General features: G+C 26.4%; 2 protein-coding genes across 4 annotated transcripts in view; one reads left to right on the plus strand and one right to left on the minus strand.

The window, feature by feature from the left end:
- Window positions 1-314: 314 nt before the first annotated feature.
- Window positions 315-13,923, plus strand: part of LOC126910515 (Bardet-Biedl syndrome 2 protein homolog) — a 48,913-nt gene continuing 35,304 nt past the window's right edge. The window contains exons 1-2 of one of the 3 annotated variants that reach the window (XM_050693175.1): window positions 315-515; window positions 3,058-3,243. In XM_050693175.1, the coding sequence (XP_050549132.1) occupies window positions 399-515; window positions 3,058-3,243 (303 nt within the window). In that variant the 5' untranslated portion in view covers window positions 315-398. Of the gene's footprint in view, window positions 516-3,057; window positions 3,244-12,493; window positions 12,902-13,923 lie in introns of those variants that run through there. The other 2 variants (XM_050663746.1, XM_050663829.1) reach the window with 2 other exon arrangements.
- LOC126893857 (uridine 5'-monophosphate synthase) lies at window positions 3,009-5,873 on the minus strand. The gene is made up of 7 exons (XM_050664419.1): window positions 5,577-5,873; window positions 5,254-5,520; window positions 5,072-5,194; window positions 4,559-4,658; window positions 4,160-4,445; window positions 3,883-4,097; window positions 3,009-3,815 (listed from the first exon to the last, which is right to left on the minus strand). Exons 1-7 carry the CDS (start codon window positions 5,712-5,714, stop codon window positions 3,523-3,525), a joined length of 1,422 nt encoding a protein of 473 aa, XP_050520376.1. The 5' UTR covers window positions 5,715-5,873; the 3' UTR covers window positions 3,009-3,522.

Genomic DNA, 13,923 nt, shown 5'->3' on the forward strand with positions numbered 1-13,923 from the left:
CTGTCAGATATCATCTATACTTGTCCCATCTATGCCTCGTCCACACTGTGCCTCGACCCCACTGGGCTACCGTTTTTTTTAAAATTTATTTCTTCTAATTTACAAAATTTTGAGAGATTTCAAAAACATTAACAGAAGTCGAAAGTCTACACGCCGCTTTCAAATGACAAAAATAAAATATTAAAGTCATCTTAGCAGCATGTCTAGCATCTAATACGATTTACCATAGTTTTTGCAGTAAGTATACTTCATTCATGTTGTTGCTATGGTTTCTTTGTATATGTGAATTCTAAACAAACATTTTTCATGTACGGTTGGTAGTAGAGAATATATTTCAAAAAAATATTTAGTGATTTGCAATAATTATGTATGTATATCAATTTTTCGATTAAAATATAATGGCTACACCTCTGTTTTCATTACAATTAAAACATAATGCAATTCCTGGTTTAGTAACCATTGGTAAATATGACGGATCTCATCACTGTTTAACATTAGCAACAACTGAAAATAAGGTAAAGTAAAATTTAAAGAAAATTAATAATTGTTCTTTCATCATCATAAAGTTTTTAAAGTTATGTATGAATAATTCTTTTTAGTCAATAAGGAAATTTTTTTGTAAAAATGTGTACATCTTTACAACAAATGTTAACTATTCAATATTTAATGAAATGAAACTTTTAATAGGCATGTTTGATATAAATAGCATCAAACCCGAGTTAAAAAAAAGGTTTTGACTTTGATTGCAAGGGATTTTATTATTATAATATTAATTCTAACATGATTATTTGTATTAAAGTTAAAAAAAAAAAAAATAATAATAATATAGGCTCTTGTCTCAAAAGTAGTATTACAATAGGCAATTGAATGGAAGTGTATGTATGGGTTTTTATACTCTAATAAAATTAGTTAAATTGAAACCTAGAATAACATATCCAAATACTGATATTTAATATTTTATGACTTATTTAAGTTTTAATTTGCCCGTATTATCACGCTTCACCGTTCGTTTGAAATGTTCAACACACACGCTCTATCTTCAGAACTATATTGAATTTCTTTCTTCTAATTTCCAAAATTTCGATTCGTTTAGATCGACTTTGTTTTCAATTATAATGGAGTTGAAAAAAGTATTCGTTGTTTTGTTAGCCGAACTCGTAGATATTCCAGCAACTACCTATCCTAATTTAGTTTCTTGGAAAATAATTTTATTGTCATTTTTTGTATGTTTACCAGCCATTAATATAGTATAAAAACATTCTGCGCCTAGTAAAACATCTATCTTTTTGGTACATAGTAATGTGGATCTGCTAACATTATTATTATCTCAGGTATCTTTACGTTGGTTGTGTTAATTTTATCAGTAGGCATCATTATTTTCGTTAACGATAGAAATTCAAGTTCATTGATGTACTTGTTATCTCGGGACTGCATTATCGTTTTGATAGAATAATATGATTTGATCATTGAATTATTAACACCGGCTATACGGACATAAACTCTTTTTTTTGGCAACTTCAATTTTTGCGGCAGTTGGGTCGTAACAAAATGTGTAACAATGCTCGAACAACAAATTTTTCTTTTTATTTTCCTTTAATAATTATTATTGCTGTTGACAATAACACTTGTTTTTGATTTTTACACATTATATAGAGTGGCCCACCACTCACTAACAACTGAAATAACTTTTGATCCAGTTAATATTTTTAACTGATTTTTTTTTAAATAATAGTTATACGTTAGGTCCATAGCTATATCTCAATAATTAATTTTTTTACATTTTATTAAAAATATTATTTATTTTTAAATTTTAAATAAAATGTAAAAAAAAATCTAAGATAGTTATTGTGTAGAGTAGAATTTAAGAAAAATTTTAGTAAAAAAATATCTTATTAATATTGAGTAGTAAATATTCTGTAGCGTTTTGAAGTTTGTGAAAATTTGAATTTTCATGTATTATTTTACGGTATTAAACATTGAAATACGTATTGAGAAAAGGACAGAAGAAAACGCTATCTTTTCATGATTACTGTGTATACATATGATGATAATGTGTATACATTACAAACTTGGCATTAATACCATGATAAGAAATTAGATAAGGCAATTATTACTTATCACTCTCATTCAAAAGTATATTGAAAAGATAGCGTTTTCTTCTGTCCTTTTCTCAATACGTATTTCAATGTTTAATACCGTAAAATAATACATGAAAATTCAAATTTTCACAAACTTCAAAACGCTACAGAATATTTACTACTCAATATTAATAAGATATTTTTTTACTAAAATTTTTCTTAAATTCTACTCTACAAAATAGCTATCTTAGATTTTTTTTTTACATTTTATTTAAAATTTAAAAATAAATAATATTTTTAATAAAATGTAAAAAAATTAATTATTGAGATATAGCTATGGACCTAACGTATAACTATTATTTAAAAAAAAATCAGTTAAAAATATTAACTGGATCAAAAGTTATTTAAGTTGTCAGTGAGTGGTGGGCCACCCTGTATAAGTACTTATTACATTTTCGTTGTCAAGTTCCTCTGACAAATGAGGCAACGTGTTGTTTTTCTTTACATTTTCTACATCCAGAAAATTTATATGCGTGACTTTCCGATCGTTGAGATAAACATACCTCACAAATGTTGAGTTGATTGATCTTATTATGGCGATCTTTTATGTTAGATCAAGAAAAGTAGTATTACAATAGGCAATCGAATGGAAGTGTATGGATGGGTTTTTATACTACAAAAAAGTTAATTAAATTAAAACCTAGAATAACATATCCAAATACTGATATTTAATATTTTATGACTTATTTAAGTTGGTTAGTTAAATTATTGTATACGATGAATAGTGTATATGAGAATTTTATCTCCTAAAATTTTTCCTCATTATGCTAATAACAACTCTTATAATTTTAATTAATCTCATATTTTATAATAGATGTCAATATAAAATGTTAGGACAATATTAACATTTAATAATGAAACAAAATATAATTACAATTGTAAAATTTTAAATCATTGTGATAATATATTTTTTTAATAGATATTAATACACAGTCCTCATAAACCAGAAAAAGACATATCATATTTAAACATAAATCAAAAGATAACTTCAATATTAGCTGGTAAGGTTATACCAAATGAAGAAAAAGATATACTTGTGGTAGGAACTATTGGGAGTATATTAGCATATAATGTTGATGCTAACAGTGATCTATTTTTTAAAGAGGTGAGTTGTGTCTTAAAAAAATTTGGTGTGTAATGATATTTAAAGATTAAAAAATAATGTTTTTAATAATTATTATTAAATTTAAGTATAGATGTAATTTCTGACGATTATGTAAAAAATTGGTTACAATACTATCACAAAATATTTTTATAACATTAAAATATACGTAAAAAATACAACCAATGATACTGATTGTTAACAAATATTAATTTATGGAATGAGGATGGACCAATAACATATTTTAATTAGTAACATAGATTTTTGCATTGTTTAAACATTTTAAATTGAAATGCGTTCCAAATATGTATTCCAAAGTTGTTCTCTATACATCTTAGCAGTTTCAGCTGGATTTGTAGCTTCATAAATACCTCTACCGACAACTGCAACGTCAGCTCCTTTAATTAAGATGACATCACTTGGTATTTGATATTTTTGTCCAAGATGATCACTTGAGGTTTTAATGTTAACCCCAGGAGTAAGTTGTAAAATATTTGGCATGGATATAACATTATTAGTTTGACAGACTAAGCCTACAACAATATCTCTATAGTTTTCTGCTATCTTAACAGTTTCTGTAACAGTAAAACTCAATTAAAAATAAGAATATTTACTAAAAAATATTATTAAAAACTTCCAAACCTTTAGTATATTGTTGAGTTATTAAATTGCCTTCACAACTAAGTTCAGCAATAATAAACACACCTCTATTATTTAACTGACTTTCATGTTGTATGACTTCTTGAATGCCTTTTAGCATAATTCCACCTGAAATACTATGAACTGTAACTAAATCAGCCCATGAAATTATTTTTTTATATTGCAATTTTACTGTGTTGCCAATATCTGCCATTTTTCTACAAAAAATATTCATTAATTATTTATGAATATTCATTTTACACTTTATTTACACCTATACCTATCTTCCATTATTAAGAAATTATACTGTTTTGCCAATTGTTGTAGTTGTTTAATAGTAGATTCAGTAACCCCATTAATAGCATCAATGTGAACTTTTAGAATACAAATATGTGGAGCTACTTGTTCTGTTATTATTAAAAGTTCCTCAGCAGTTTCAACATCAGCGGCAACACATAAATTTGTTTTTTTTTCTACCATAAGTTTGAAAACTTTTTGAGTCATTTTTGATGTTTCTAATAATTCTGCTCGTCTTTGGAATGATGTTTTTGTCCTTAATTTATTATCTATTGAATAGTTATTAAATTAATATAAAATATTTAATATATTTTGCATACAAAAGACAATAACAGTTTTATTAAAAACTGTTATTAAATGATAATAATTAATTATTTATTACCATAGTCAATAATATCTATTTGATGATCTTTAACATAGTCTACAACATCTTGATATTCTAGATCACTTAATTTTCCTTCTTCTTTTAAAATGGTAACTATCTAAATAAAAAGAACAAAATTCATAGTACCAATGACTAATGATTTTTATTAATAACAATCAATTTTAAAACATTTTGTATTAGGCATAAATATTCTTTATTTATAGGGAACTTTAAATATGTTAAATCTCCATCCTATTAATTTTAATATAAATTGATTACTAGTAAAAATTACTCACAATGGGAGATATTGAACATTTTAAACCTTCCTACTTTTTTGACATATTTTATTAATTTTAATTATAAATTACAATATATAATTGGTGCATCAAGCATTTATTTTTTATAGAACAAAACTAATAGTAGAAAAAAAAATAAGGTTAAACATTTTTTTTATAAAATTATTATGTACTATAGAAAACATAAATCATTTTATGTAATCTAAAACTTATATTATACAATGTATTGACTAACTTGTGTAATATTAAAAAGACATAAAACTTTCAATCCTTTTTTGGATAAACGCTGTAATCCTCCTTGTTGTCTGTCTACTATTACTATAACATACTCAACATTCAAATTGCTATATTGCAAATCCTATAAAAATTATTATTTTTTATAGTAAAAATATTTGGATTTGATTTCTTTTTACTTACTTTAACTGTTTCCATAATACTTTCACCAGTAGTTATTACATCTTCAATTACAATAACATTATCACCACATAAGTATTCTCCATCGATTAATTTTTTAGTGCCATATGTTTTTTGTTCTTTTCTTCGAATTAACATGGGTAAATTAGTATCTATTGATACTACCGTAGCAATTGGTAAAGCTGTATAAGGGACACCACATAAATGTAAAGGTTTTTTTACATTAGTATCACTTTGAATTGAGGCTGATACAAGTGAACATATTTGCCGCTGTAACATAGGTTAATTACTGAAATAAAAATCATGTTACATTAGTAAATACTAACCAAAATTTTAGGGTAGGAAACAACAACTCTTAAATCTAAATAAAATTTAGACAATTCACCAGACTTTAATTGAAATGTTCCAAATTTTAGAGCTTTTATTTCATGGAGACTAATAATTAAAGCACGTTGATCAATCATTATATTGAAAATAAAATAAACAAGTTTATATAAAACTTAAAGTGATAGTTAAATTTATAACTAATTCAGAAATTATTAACGAGAATAGAATGAATTAAAAGTAACAAACAAAAATATTATGTAATCTTTTCTTGAAAAATTAAAAAAACGCATGGTTATTTATCATTTAAATTGTTTGTAATATTTATTAAACATTGATAATACGTTATCTTAACAATTTAATTTAACGATAAAATTATTTTTAATTTCTACATTACGGACCAAGGTTGTTGTAACACGAATAAGTTAAAGTTAGATGGGCACTTTTTGATTTACTGATAACTCGAACCTGCCTTTATCTAATCTGTTATTGAATGTTAAATAAGTTTATAATATTTATACTTTAATAAAAAGTATCTCCCGGACACGTTGTTAAAAATATTTTCCTGNCGGTGTTGGTCAGACAAATACTCATAAAATAGGGCGACGGCTGATAAAGGTGGCCTGAGTCGTGGGGCATCGTGTATAACGAAACGACTCGGGGCCGCGTCAATCACAATAAAATTTGTTATACATATATATAATTGATGACACGCGCCGTCTACGGGTCGGAAAATATTGTTGTCTACGAGTGGTGAGCGGGGTGGGGCGAATGCGTTACGACAGTCTAGTCTCAAGGTCATACACGACATAATAACACGTGCCGCGTGGAGTTACAAACTTACAAACAAACAACAAACATACAAGTGAAACTAATATAAGCGTGTTAAAAAAAAGATAAATAAATGGTTCAGCAAATTGTTTAATTTGATTGCTATATTCTTAGCCCCAATTGTTTCTTTATTTTTGGATTAAATGTAATTTAATAATTGAAATTAAGTTTGAAGATTAACATTTTATAATGTTCATAATTAAAAAATAAACCGCATAAAAGTATCGGTGAAAAATTAACAATAAATAAATGAATTTCAAATATAAAATAGATATTCATGCATCAATACCGCAAAGATGATACGGATTGTGGTATAACCATAGATGAGTTAAAAACAGATGGTGTACATTTTAATCAATACGTGTAATTTTCAAAAATGTAAACAAACTAAAATCTGCTTCAGATTAGTATCGTCACTCATAGGAAAAAAAAAGTTTATTATGTATTACTGACTTATTGCTTATTATGATGCCGTTGTAAGCGCGCCAAATTTGCCAACACTTTCCAGTTCCGTTTCACCTTTGCGATTTTGGAATACAGATATCCATTTTATATTTGAAATTAATTTATTTATTGTTAATTTTTGCATTAGTTTTTTATGCAAATTGTTTTTAAATTATGAAAAATAAAAAAATAATTTTTTTATTTGTGTACTGGACACACTGAGCAAATGTTATTTTTTTTTAATTTACCTTTGAGGCTGCAGATAAATATGTAGTGTATAATTAGGCTATATTGAGTTTTATTTAAATTATTTATTGCTTAATAAATAATAGACTTGAACGAATAACCACCAAGTATTAATGATGTTTACTTAAATATATAATTTTTTTTCACTAAAAAAGAATTAAAATAGTAAAAAGCACAGGGAAATATTTAAAAAAACCCAGCACAGTGGGGTCGCGGCATAGTGGGGATGTTGCATAGTTGGGTCCAGTATAGATTTAATCTGACAGTGATTAAAATCACTATCATAAGAAACGCTTCGATGCAAATCAGTAGATAGTGTTTAATTCTAAGAAATTGGTGGATAATTACAAAAGCTACATTATCTGCTAGTTTCTTATTAATACCCTGATTAAGATAAAGTATGTCGAATGAAAAAGGGATTATTAAAAAATATTATTTCTCATAAAAAAATTGTGTTGATTCGTACACTTTTCAATGAGTTATAGCATTATAAAGTTAAAAATGTAACCAACCCAACCCAACATCAACTCCTATTTCCTTAATTATATCCAGATTAGTAATTATTTTAATTATATATTATATAATTTTTATAATTAATTATTTTCAAATTATTATTGATTTTTAATATGTTAAAAGTAATCATTTTGAACCTACTTCTTTTTGTTCTTTAAAGTGAAAGTTTTAATAAAAAAAAAATGAATTTATTACCATAACTTTTAACTCAACTTGCAAGTTTGAAATAAATATTATTAAATAGAAAAAAATGAAATTGGTAGATTATTTCAAAAACAACAATAACACTTATTCCCTTAATTTTACCCCGATTTATAACTATAATATATGAATACATAATAATTACAGTAATTAAATTGAGTATGAAAGTGGTATTCAATAATATAATATTGTAATTTTTACGGAGATATTATAAAAATAAAAAGGAGTTGTATATTCATATACTTTTAATGCGTATACAAATTTAAAGGAATTTATGCAATACTTTTTAATAAAAAAATTTTGTTACTTATGAATAAATACACTAAACAAAAGGAACTTTCATCAGAAAAAAAATATACTTTTCTAAATAAACTTTTCGTGATGTTTTCAAATGTGCAATTAAACTTTTTCTATTACTTCTAAGTTTTAATATTATTACTTATTATTAAAAAATAAGTATTTACATATAAAAAAAAATAATTAAGAACAAAAAAAATTGTATTAAATTAATACTGATTTTGATTTTTAATATGTTAAAGGTAATCATTTTGAACCTATTTTTTATTGTCTTTTAAAGTGAAAGTTTTAATGAAAAATACCTTCTCAGCTTCGCATCGAAGCTAAAAAATGAATTTGTTACCATAACTTATAGTTCAACTTGCAAGTTTGAAATTGACATTATTAAATTGAAAAAAATGAAATTTTTAAGATTAATATGCAATCTGGAAATTTTATAATTACTAATTACAGTACATTTGTCAGAAAAATTCGATTTTTTTACATTTTTATCGTAATAGATAACTGAAATAGAAAGAATAGTAATCATATCCTAATAACTTTTGGTGTTTAAAAAAATTCTGCAATTGAAATATTCAGAACTTAATTAATTTTAATAATTTACTTTAATTAAATGAACCAATCAAACCAAAGTAGTTAAAAAGATTTACTCAATTGAGCATATTATCAAAAATATAATTATAATTGTAAAACTCCATCGTTAACTTCAGGTGAAACTAAAAATCATTTTTTTTTTAAATTTATGATTTATATAGCAACATATTACTAAAAAATTTGGCATATTATAGACTGGTAGTAGCACACAGAAATAGAGTTAAAAAATTAATAAATTATAAAGTAAAATTATTTACTTTTGTAGTTGAATACTTTTATCATATCAAATTTAATTCGACAATAAATAATTTAAGAATATTAAAAATTAATGATTTTAATTGTTTGTATGGACAAATCTAGTTAAGCTACTTTTTATTTGAATAAGGAATATTTTTTTGATTTTTAAGAGTAATAACTTAAACTAATCATTAACTTAAATATCATAAACTTAAATGAATCATTTGACGTATCGTTGAAAAAAGTAGGTCTAGTGAGGGTTGGCAAAATAAATCGTAGCCAGAAAAAGAACCACATAGTAAAATAATATTAACATGAATATCAATTTCTTCTCACGAGGGGAGACTATAGTGATAAGATCCTTTATATTTATTGAAATTATTGAATCTAAATGAGATAAATATCAAATGATTTGAAAATTCTATTCTAACTCAAAAAAAAAATGCAAAATTTTAGAAGCCACAAACGGATTTGAACCTCGTACCCTAGGCGTTAAAGATCAAGGTGTTACCCATTCGGCAACTATTCGTTGATTTTTGTTGCATGATAAAATTGGCTATTTAAGCTAACTCAAATTTAAAAATTACTTTTTCGACTTTAAAAAAGTAAAAAATGTTAATAAGTATAATATCATATGTCTTATGAACTTTATTCTATGTCAATGAAATTATATAATATTCATGAAAGTCAGTTTATTCCCCTAATAAAATATTTTAAAATAAAATAAAATACAAAACCTAGAATTTTAATAAAAAATAGCATATTTTTAAATACGGTAGCCTTTTGCGCATAGAAGATAGGTCGTCGGGACAAATTTTTTTTTTTCATTTAGTAGTACATAAAATAAGCTTTAATTTGATATATGTTTAAAGGACGCAGTATTTCCGGAACATTTTCAAAAATTAAGTTGAAAAAGTTAGTTTTTGTAAAAAAGTTGCTATTTTAAATCCCCCCTGTGAGCAGAATAAGTGTTAGATTTTCAAAAAAAAATGATATCAAATGAAAGAAAATTACCTAAGGTTTCAATATAAAGAAATATTATTTTGATTAGTTAATATTTGAAAAAGTTATGGCAGTTTTAAGTACAAAAAACATCGTTATAAAAGGTGATTTTTATCGCAAATATTACATTTTTTTTATAATTTCGACAGCCATTTGCACATAGAAGATAAGGTGTCGGGACAAATTTTTTTTTTTCATTTTATAGTACATAAAAAAAGCTTTAATTTGATATATGTTTAAAGGACGCAGTATTTCCGGAACATTTTCAAAAGTTCAGTTGAAAAAGTTCTATTTTTTATACAATGTTTCAAAGTTTGAACCCCCCCTATATAAGGGGAAATTGTCTAATTTTAATAAAAAGTATGTCAAATGGAAGATGTACTTATAATGTATTTAGAAAAAAAAAAATTGTGCTGATACATGCATTTTTCGAAAAGTTATAGCATTTTTAAGTTGAAAATTAAAAATTGAAAATCGAAAATTTTAACACAAAAATAGTGTTTTTTTAACTACGGCAACCGTTTACATGCAGAAGATAAAGTGTCGGGACAAATTTTTTTTTTTCATTTTATAGTACATAAAATAAGCTTTAATTTGATATATGTTTAAAGGACGCAGTATTTCCGGAACATTTTCAAAAATTAAGTTGAAAAAGTTAGTTTTTGTAAAAAAGTTGCAATTTTAAATCCCCCCCCATGAGCAGGTTAAGTGTTAAATTTTCAAAAAAATTATATCAAATGAAAGGAAAATATCTAAGGTTTTAGTTTAAAAAAAAATTATGTTGATTTGTTGATTTTTGAAAAAGTTATGGAAGTTTTAAGAAAAAAAAGTGAAAAAAATGACAAAATTTGTCGATTTTTAAATTTGTAATTTTTTTGGATATTTCCCCCATTTGCGGGGAACGAGGGAAAATTTTTAAATTTTTAAGGGTAATGTCTTCAACTAGATACAATTTGTGATCTTTTGACGTATTGTTAAAAGAAATCGGTCCAGTGAGAGCTGAGAAAAAGTAGTGACAGACACAAAAAAAAAAAATAAAAATAAAAAAATAAACACATCATGGTAAAATTAATACCTTCTCAGCTTCGCATCGAAGCTAAAATGTGTCCAGGAAATACTTTTTATTGATGTATAAATATTATAACCATATTTATAATTCAGTAACAGATTAAATAAAATTGAATTATTTTATTTGTAATAGAGTTAAAAATACTGATGTAGGTAGATTTAAGATAAGTCAAAAAATTTACCAATAAATAGTACATTGGAGCTAGTCAAATTATGGCTATTATTTGAAATTCCGTTAATATGCATTGATTTTCATGTATACACGCATAACCAATTATTTGATACAATTATTATAGTAAAAGGTGCTATACAATAAATTTATGACTTATATGTGGTGTCACTGGCATGTTCGAGTTATCAGTAAATCAAAAAGTGCACCATCTGAATCTATCTTATCTGTGGTTAAATAGACAGGTTTGACATCATAATTGTTTTTAACGCTAGACCAGTTAAGCCTTTATTAATATAGTGTTGGGGGACCAGGCTACGTATCACCTCTTGTGTTTAATATAACTTATTTTACTTTTAAAGACATATTATCAGTAAATAATTGTTTATTTCTCGTTTGAAATTTATCATAATTTTTTACAAAACCATTATTGCGTAAAATTTTACAATATAACTAATTATCGCATTAATTCAATTTTCTACTTTGCACATATTTAGAAACTTTTTTTAGCTTAAATTGTTTGCCATAAATTTTCAAGTTTATTCTTGTAACATTTATTACATGTATTTATTATTGTATTTACAAATACAGCAATTTTGGAATATTATTTAAAAATTAAACATTATTGAACAAAATAAAATTGTCTAGACCAGTGGTCGGCAACCTTNAGACTACGGTATCATTTGCGGCGGAATGTCGTCGGGCGTGCGGCGCTTGCTGGACTTTGCACAGCGGCGTATAACGCGAGGTGTTGGTCAGTCAAATACTCATAATAGGGCGACGGCTGATAAAGGTGGCACGAGTCGTGGGGCATTGTGTATAATGAAACGACGCGGGCCGTGTCAATTACAATAAAAATTTGTTATATATATACATAATTGATGACACGCGCGCGTCTACGGGTTAGAAAATATTGTTGTCTACGAGTGGTTAGCGGGGTGGGGCGAATGCGTTACAACAGTATAGTCTCAAGGTCATACACGACGGGATACGCGACATAATAACACGTGCCGCGTGGAGTTACAAACTTACAAACGACAAACAAACAACAAACAACAAACAACAAACATACACGTGAAACTAATATAAGCGTGTTAAAAACAATCTATTCTATTTTTTTTTTTTACTAATCACACGATTCTTTTAATCATATACAAATCCAATAATTACATATAATACGAACATTAAGTAATAAGAAAAAAAGGAGTAACATCACCCAGCCACTTGACACTTCTTCGGCCGCGTGATATCGCAATGCTTGAGATTTCCATAACAATACTTCTTGGCCGACGCCAACAATTCTGAGTGCCACGATTAATTTTATAGTGACAAGACGCACTAACTCGACGAACCACAGAAAAGGAAACACCACCGGTGTGTGGACGCTAAGGACACCAACTCCAAATATGGATTGGGCCTTTAGTAACCGTACGTTGGGGATTCGCCTATACCGGCCGACACAAACCCAACAAGAAAACTATGCTAGCTCACTGGCTACGAGTCATTGGACTCAACGGTTTGATATGACGTCAACTGCGGACACAAGCGTAGTGACAGCAAGCTGTCGGTAGTGCCGGACACGATTGTCGTCATTACATGGAGAGGGGTAATGCGATTTCGAGCTATGTGGAACTTGACCGGCTACACACATAACTTTTGAACATCCTCCTCCTTGGAAGACGACCACGTCTTACAATTGAAGCTGAGATAATTGATCTATGAAAGGTACAGAGCACTACAGAGCTTGATGGCATGGGTGGTTATATAACTTTTTGAAAGATGTATGGATCAATATAATTCTTTTTTTTATAGATGCATGATGTCTTTACCTATCATTTGGTATATTTTTTTTTTATATTTGACCCTATACCTGCCCATAGGAGAGGATTTAAAATGACAACTTTTTCACAAAAAATTGACTTTTTCAACTTAAATTTTGAAAGTATTCCGGAAAGTCTGACACTTTTATATATATCTTAAATTAAAGCTAATGTAATTTACTTTATTCTGCAAAAAATTTTGGACTTTATTTTGTCTCCACAGTGAAAATGGCTACTAAATTCTATTATTGTGTGAAAATTCTCGATTTTATTTTTTACATTTTTAACTTTATAATGCTATGACATATTGAAAAGTGTATGGATCAACATAATTTTTTTATGAGAATTAATATTTTTTAATAATCCCTTTTTCATTCAACATACTTTATCTTAATCAGGATATTAATAAGGAACTAGTAGATCATATAGCTTTTGGAATAATCCACCAATTTTTTAAAATTAAACACTATCTAAAGATTTGCATCGAAGCGTTTTTTTTTTATAGTGATTTTAATCACTGTCAGATATCATTATACTTGATTCATCTATGCCACGTCACCACTGTGCTGGGTTTTTATAATAGTGTGTATAAAATAGTTCTGAATTTATCGTACTAAAATTTTGGGTGTCTGAGCACTACAGGGGTTTGACTGAAAGAAAGAATGAATAGGTTTATAGAGTAGGATATAATTAAAATTATATTAACATAAAATTTACTAACGTAAAATAAATTATTCTCAAAAAAAGTTTACTATTTAATACAGATTATGTCTTATAAATTTAAATATTATTTTTTGAAGTGAAACTTTTTTAAAAAGGGTCCGAAAAAAAACAGATTATCGTTACAGTCGGCTGTAACGTTTTAATTAGCATATTTTAATTAAACGTAAATTAGCATAATATTTTAACACTATATTTTCGAAAATT

Source organism: Daktulosphaira vitifoliae, unplaced genomic scaffold (genome assembly GCF_025091365.1).
Source record: "Daktulosphaira vitifoliae isolate Bord-2020 unplaced genomic scaffold, ASM2509136v1 Scaffold_1, whole genome shotgun sequence".
NCBI classification, from domain to species: Eukaryota; Metazoa; Arthropoda; class Insecta; order Hemiptera; family Phylloxeridae; genus Daktulosphaira; species Daktulosphaira vitifoliae.